General features: G+C 42.8%; 1 protein-coding gene across 2 annotated transcripts; it reads right to left on the bottom strand.

Moving 5' to 3' along the window:
* Positions 1-329: 329 nt before the first annotated feature.
* Positions 330-7,707, bottom strand: GSTO1 (glutathione S-transferase omega 1). 2 transcript variants are annotated; one of them, XM_009069586.1, is made up of 5 exons: positions 7,649-7,707; positions 5,839-6,061; positions 4,738-4,839; positions 2,512-2,618; positions 330-867 (listed from the first exon to the last, which is right to left on the bottom strand). In XM_009069586.1, exons 1-5 carry the CDS (start codon positions 7,705-7,707, stop codon positions 714-716), a joined length of 645 nt encoding a protein of 214 aa, XP_009067834.1. In that variant the 3' UTR covers positions 330-713. The 2 variants fall into 2 exon arrangements, with proteins under 2 accessions (XP_009067834.1, XP_009067835.1); XM_009069587.1 differs by lacking the exon at positions 4,738-4,839.
* Between the last annotated feature and the right edge of the window lie 6 nt (positions 7,708-7,713).

Genomic DNA, 7,713 nt, shown 5'->3' with positions numbered 1-7,713 from the left:
GAACCTAGAATAAACACAACCCTACTTCAGAAGGACAAAAATGGATTATAACCACATGCTCTCCCCCTAGCATATGGTATCTAGTATCTAGCCCAAACTGAAAGCCCTTACTAGATGGTGTCTGCAAATGTGATGTCAGCAGAGGTAAGTGGATAGGGCTGCAAGGTCAGTGGTTTGGCAGTAGTAATGTCTAAAGAGAAGGACAGTTTGTACTAATAACCACATCTTCACAAGCCACACTGTTTTAGCCTTTGCAGTGCACTCCTCCTCTCCCTCTGTATAACCAGTCGAGTGACTAATAGCTGCCCAGAAAGAGGAAGGAAAAACCATTAAAGACAACATCGTTTGCTTTTTATTCATTTTCAAGATACCAGTATTACAATTCTTAAATCAGGTAACAACATCAGTTCAAGGACTGCCCACCAGCAATGCCCACAAAGAGGCCAGAGATAACAGACCATCACCTCTGAGTAAAGACAACCTTTTCCTTTACGTGATATACATGGCCAGCAAGGACTTTCCATCTCCTGCCTGAAGCCAGGACATCCTTCTCCAGGAAGGAGTGGAGTTCACAGAAAGTTTCTCAGCCTTTTCAGTACAGATTTATTCCCCATTATGAAATGCAACCACAGAAGAGCCCATACCAAATTACACCAGCTCCCCACACTGAAAAGCAGCACTGACACTTCAGCAAGCATGTGCCCACTGGCACCTCAGAGCCCATAATCACATGCCTCAGGGCTGTTCACCAAATAGAGCTGGAGATAGTTTTTGTATATCTGTGGGTCAGTCATTGTAGCCTTGACAGCTGGGTCCTCCTTCATGGCCTTCATCCAGCGTTGGAGCTTTGGGGCATGATTCAAAGCACTACAGGAAAAGGGAAGAGACTGAGTAACGCAAATGGAAAACTTGGAGGGCATCAAGGAAGCAAAACAGTTTTCACAGTTCCATTTTACTACTTTCTCCCTCCCAGTATAATGTTCAGCTCAGAGCAGGTGATGAAAATACACACCAGATCACAGAAGACAAACTAGCATTTGGAAAGTGAAAGAGTTCTTACAGAGCCTGTGCACTCAGCAAAGCTGAGCAAAAACACAACCAAACAGTTATTGTGCAAGATATCAGCATGGTTTTGCTTATCTTATCCCTGCTGCAAACAGCACAGCTCTAATTTATCATCTGCTGTGAGGTGAGGGCAGAGGCTTGTGCTCCACTGCCTCCCTCTGGAACGGTTTGTTCATAGTGCCTCTTGAAGCAAATGCTGCGTGCAGTGGTTGAGTCCTCATCTACAAGTCAAGAACCTCTTCTCCCTCTTGCATACCAAGACAAGCTGTGCAGTTTGCACAACTCTGCAACCGAGCACAGTCTATTGGGAAAACTGAGGATTCAACTAACAGACTAAATCCACAAACCCACAGACATTTGCAAAAAAACCCCAACAAAAAAACCCAACCATGTGGCCAGTTGAAAGCTTAAACAGGGTAAATTGTTGTCTTCATTCTCTGGCAGATTGACACAAGTACCTTACATTACAATTTCTAACTCCCAAGTTAATTAATACATAGCTTCTCCAGGTAACTCCTCACCCTCACCCAGAAGCATCTTTTATTAACATAAAATGGCTCAGACCCTCTGTCATTCAAATACCTTAATGACTCTAGACCTATCCTGCTGTACTGCTTGAAATATTTCCCCTTCCAATCAAAGACCACACAGGAGACAAACTAGGTCAGCAAACCATCAGGGAAGCCCCCATTTTACAGTGCCAGAAGTTTCATCGCTAAGGATTCCCTGCATCTTTCTTGTTCTACAAGAATGGTTCAGGCACCAGGAGGAGACTAACTGCTCTATACATCTGTAGCTTTCATCACGCACTTCATACAAGCTGACTTTTTGGTCCCGTTTTAAGCCAGCTATAAAATAGTTTTATTTTGACAGCATTTTCCTGCATGTTAATGCAATGCCATGGTAACTGGAGCTATTTTAAGGATAAAACAGACCAAGACATTTATTTACGTATTCAAAAAATGCTATTACAATGGAGACAGATCTATAAGCTATAACAAGGTAGGATACAATTTACCTATCTGAAAACAAAATCACTTTCCTGTGTCAAACTAGTGTTTCCAAAGAGGAGCAGAAGATTGCATTAAAAGGCTGAGGTTTTGGATCAAGAAATTTGAACCTAGGCTGCCCTAACTCCATCCCCTTCAAATAAAAGACCATTTTCATCTATGATATTAAAGATGGAGGTAAAGTCCTGTATTTCAACTATTTCTTCCAGGTCTGCCAAAATCATTTGGTAAGAAAACAGACCTGGTGAAAGAAAGCTTGTTTACAGAAGATCCTTGAACAACTCATCTCTCTTTTGATAAGACACTTCCCCCAAACTGCAACATGATACAAGCTTTCTTCAGCAGCCTTCAAGAGTGGCCCATTGCTGCAGCATATGCAAAGAATATTTATGCTGAGACACTTCAATACACACTAGAAGTCAAACAAGATACTCACTCTTTCACCTGGAATGGTTCCAGACGTTCAAACCATGGCCAGATCATGTAGTCAAGCATGGAGATTGAGTTCCCACCATAAAACACAGTGTTGCGTTTCGACAGAATCTGTGAGGGGTGAGAGAAGTCAATTGCTCCCAGAAGGAAACGTACAACTGAACACTACAGTACCAAAAAGCCCAATTCATAGTGGAATGCACAAATCAGACAGCAAATGAAGGAGATACAGTACATTTATCTTGTGGATGTAATATCAGTGGAGTCAGAGCTAGTCAGTATAGCTAAGTGTAATACTACAGCTGCTAATTCATAAACTGTCATTCCAGCTTTTCTCCAGAAGTTCAAAAAGTGTCACAAAATACGAATTAGCAAGCTGCAGCATGTCCACAAAGAGGAATTTAGCACTTAGAATCAGCCAGTTTGTGATTTCTTACTTGTCCAAAAGCATTAATGGCACAGACTAATCAAACATAACACATATGCATTTCTTGAGCATTAAATCAAGCTAAATTTAACATCCAGGTAAATTAGAGAACCACCTTAACAGGGACTCTTTTCCCATGGCAGTTGAGGCCAAGTAGTGTCAGGGAAGCATTTCTAATGCTACATCTCAACTTCATTTGATTCCAGGTGCAAAGGCAACAGGAATCAAGTGTAACTTACACCAGAAAGAGATCCTCACAGCTCTGCACAGAAAGTAGGGCCACAAAGAATGCCACGAGTTCTCCTGTTACATTTACGATTCTTAATACACTTCATGTGCCATGGTCATCCAAGTTTAACAGGCTTTAAGGACCCTCCAGGACTTGGTGCCTTCTTTCATTAGACTACTCCCTCTGTTTTCAGGCAGTTTAATGTTTTAAAGGTAGAATTCACGAGACCTTACAAATCTTGGTCTACTTGGACACACACCACTATACTATATTCCTGTGGCATTTATTCTCTGTCCCCTAACCCCCATGATCTAGCAGAAATTTTAAAGCAGCCTTTCAGGAAGCAGTGAGCTGTTTGAGTTCCCAGGTGTCTGGCAGAACACGACCAGCTGCTGCACAGTTGCAGAGACAGGAACACAGCTCCCTCAGCTGGGCAGCAGCAATCAAAATACACAAGCGTTTCAAAACGCTTCCCCTCTGAATACCTCTTGCAATAGGCCGAGGGAAGTTTGCATGCCTCCCATCCTCAGCTGACTGTCAGCTGCTGCTGCAAAATCCTTCAGGTTATAGTAAAACAGAGACACTGAAGGAACAACAAGTATTTCACAGCATTAATCAAGAAGGAAGGAGGTTAATTTTTCCTTAATGTTTAATAGATCTGTTTTTCAGGGAACTGAAATACACGTGGCTTCCCCCAAGAATTCATCTGTCATCTGCACTACTCCAGCCTCAGCCTGATCAGAGACAAGACTTCCCTGAAAACAACTGTATTTTGGCAGCTCAAGAGTGTGAGAAAGCAGAATGTACAGGACTGTCAGGAGAACTAGGAAAGTAGTAAAATGTTATTGGTAGCTTTCACCAGAAGAGAAATACTCTGGAAGAACTGCTCTTAATTGATCCAGACAAGCATTAGCTGTGGCTGCAAAAGGCACAGAAGGAATGGGTTCATGGCAAAGCTAAGTCCAACAGTTGCTCAGACTAGCCAAGAACCACTACTGACATGAATTGTCAAGTGATCAATAGAACATCAAAGCCAACTGACACTTTCTGGAGCTCAACTGAAGTTGCATTACACCACCAGTAGCAGAAGGTGGTTGAGGCCTGGATTCCTACAAGGCACAGATTACATTCTGCTTCACCCCACCCCCAACAAAGATAAGGTCTGGAATGAAAAAGATTTTATATGACCACTAGGGTATCTGCAGTGATTTCAGCAGAGCTACAGCACAGATGCTCTTCAGCAGCTCAGATTCCTCAGCCCTCACTCTTGCAAGGTCTCCTTACATTTAAAGCAGAACAAAGACATCCAAGACAACAGCAGCCAGCTAGAATTCAAAAATCTCCACAAGTCCACCCAGTATTCATCATCAGGAGAAGTTTAGTTTAGCTACTTGAAATTTACTCTAATGGTGTTGTTGTGCACCTTAGGCTAGGGGTAGTAAATTGAAAGATTGCTCACTGTTGAAACTACTAACTAAATGAGAAGAGATCCACCTCCAAAGGCCAGAGCATGGAAGGAAAAATGGGATCATACAAAGACTGGCAACCTGCTCATTATCATGAAATACTCTTACCTCTTCAAATTTGCCAAACTTTTCAGTAATCTCTGCTTTCAGTTCTGTGGTGTCCTGTCCATCTTTAACTGCCACAACATGCTTGAAAACTAAGGATGTTATCTACACAAAGCAAAGTATAAAGTTTTTAAGGTTTGCATTACAACAATACAAGCAAGTCAATCAGAACTTAAAACATTAACTTAGATCTTAAGATATTATATGGAAGTAAATGCTTAAATATTTTACTTTAAAGAGTTAAATAAAGTCCATTAATAAATATTTTATACTTCAAGAGGCAAGCAAAGGCTTAGAAGAAGAAAGAATACAAATAGTAATGAATTTTAGTCTTGTAAAACAAGGAGATTAGTGAAAAGAAGGGCATGTTTCCTATCTGCACATTTTTTTTCTTACAATATGCTTTCCTGTAACTCTCTTCCCATCAGGTCTGTTCAGAAAGGCCTGCTGCAAATATATCCTTCCTTCTATACCCCATCATTGTCCACATCTCTTTGCATCTTCTGCTGCTTCCCCTCCTCTCCTGTCTCATATCCAAGCTGACATCTTTCACTTCCTAGACTCTTCACAGCACGTGCTTGTACAGAGAGGTCAATTCCAGTCACCCACCTCCAACCCCAAATGAGAGCCAAAACCAGCCTCCTTATACATGTCCCAAGCCTACAGCCACCTGCCACCACTTATCCATGGCTGTAGGCTCTCTTGGCCAGTCACTCCTCTGCATTCACTCCGTACTTCCTACAGAAAGACTCGGATTAAAATACAGCAGTTGTCACTGCCTAGGTCTCAAGTGTTCAGGTTTGGTCTTACTACCCTTTGCTCTGCTGTAGGATGCCCAAAATCCTACCTCAGTCATATAAACTTTCACTAGCTTGGGTGTCTTCCTGCATCCATCCCCACACATAAGTGCTGGGAGCAATTCAGAGAGACAGTGGTCTGTATGTGCTCACAGCAAAAGACCTCATATACTCCCTCTGGTTATTTAAATGCTTTTCCCAGACATAAGACCTGCCTTGAAGGATGAAAGCAGCATTAGCAACAGAGCTGTAGTTTTTGGTGCTATGGTAACAGAAGAAACACAACCCCACGCTGACTGCACAGTACCTTTGAGAAGCTTTCCAAGAGCATCCTCTGAAGGGCTCGCTCATACGGGTCTGAAGGCATCAGCTTCTTCCCCGGAAACGCTTCATCCAAATATTCACACGTGATTGGGGACTCACAGATCAGCTGGCCCTTGCTGGTCTCCAGAACAGGAACAAGCCCAAAGGGGTTCTTCTCAAAGAACCAGTCAGGTTTGTTCTTCAGGTTGATGTTGACTACTTCATGGCTAAAAGAGCACAAGAAACAAGACCCAGAGAGGCTCAGGTCTGCTAGTCTACTCCATACTATGGTGAAATACAGTCATTACACCTCAAGAGTTCAGTACTTGAGAGGCTGAATCCTCATTCCCCTGCACTCCCTTGTTTTCCCTCAAGTCTTTTGCAGGACTAATTGTTTGACAAAGAAATACTGCTAGGGGCACTTTCCTTTGCTGGACAAAGTCAGCATTGACTTACAATGGGTTGTTTGTTAACCTAATAAAAGACACATGTACAGTCTGCAAGCACACAACAAAGGCAGCTCTTACTGTCTTGCTAAAAACAAAGGTCAAGTTCAGAAGGCAGCACACTTACCACATGTGGGCTCAAGGGCATTCTAAGAAAGAAGCACTTGATTGCAAATTAGCTACACCCCACTGAACTTTGACCTGCCCTTACACCAAAGAGCAAATCAGGAGAGCATCCTACCTACTTATCTTCCCAACCTATGGCCTCATGTAGAACATCTGTTTAGGGTAAAGGCAAATAGGTATTGATAAAAAAAGATACGTGGGAAATATGCCTATATTAACAAACCATAAGTTATATGCTGTTTTATATGTGCGACCCCAGAAAATTCCTAGTACAGCCAAAGGTCTGTTAAACACAGCTCAACATTCTAAACAACTGAAAGGTTACCAGAAGGCAACTGGTAGCTATAAGACCCCTCCAAAACCACTATGCTACAACAGACCTCCCAGCTCCAAGATCAGTCCAAAGACACTAAATAAAGACAGAATTAAACTGACCTGGAAGCTTTACTGCACCTACTCTTTAAAAAAAAAGACCCATGAAAAACCAAAACAAACCAACAAAGCCAAAATGAACCAACCCTACCCTCACCTTGCTATCAGGAGAACTGAGTGGTAAGCATTCCCCTGCTAACATGAACTCCTGTCCCGTGCTGGTTAACAAACTGTTGGCAGGCCTAAGACTTGGTGGAATCAGGAAAGCATGGAAAAACCTGTTACTTTGAAGTTGTAAACTGAGGGAAGCACTGGAGCCCATTTAAGAATGGTAAAATGACAGGGTTATCTTGAAAAAGAAACACACTCAAGGACTGAGTTCCATTAACGTACTACAGCACAGGAATGAGGTGATATTATAGGACCAAAGCACATTTCCTCTTTTAACAAGGCCATTCGCTCACTATAGTGTTTTGCTGGGCAGTAATACAACAGAAACACTGAACATTTGCAGCTCCCAGAATTTTCACTGCCACTCACATCAAACGCAAACAAAAGCGCATGTTACAGCTCTACTCACGTTTACTCAGGACAAGCTCCAATGTAAACATTCAAGATGACAAGCAAGAAGAAAAAAAAATCAGCTTGGGGTTTTTCACTAGGGGCCTTTCACTTTGGGCCTTTATGTAGTTCGGTTCACACACAGCAAGACACACCTCCCAAAGAGCAGTTCAAGGTTTAAAGGAAAATCACTCCCGTAAACCTGTTTTCAATCAGTTCTTTGAGGGATGTTTAATCAGGAGCCGCCGCCCGAGCCCGGCGGGCCGGGGAGCGGTACCGGGGCAGTGCGAAGGGCCGAGCGAACCTCACCTGATGCCCTTGGCGCGGAGAACCAGGCGCGTCCTCTGCGCGTAGGGGCAGAATCGCATGCTGTA

This window comes from Acanthisitta chloris, unplaced genomic scaffold, assembly GCF_000695815.1.
Source record: "Acanthisitta chloris isolate BGI_N310 unplaced genomic scaffold, ASM69581v1 scaffold10902, whole genome shotgun sequence".
Lineage (NCBI taxonomy): Eukaryota > Metazoa > Chordata > Aves > Passeriformes > Acanthisittidae > Acanthisitta > Acanthisitta chloris.
Note: the sequence above shows the minus strand (reverse complement) of the source record. Positions and strands in the feature narration are given on the sequence as shown.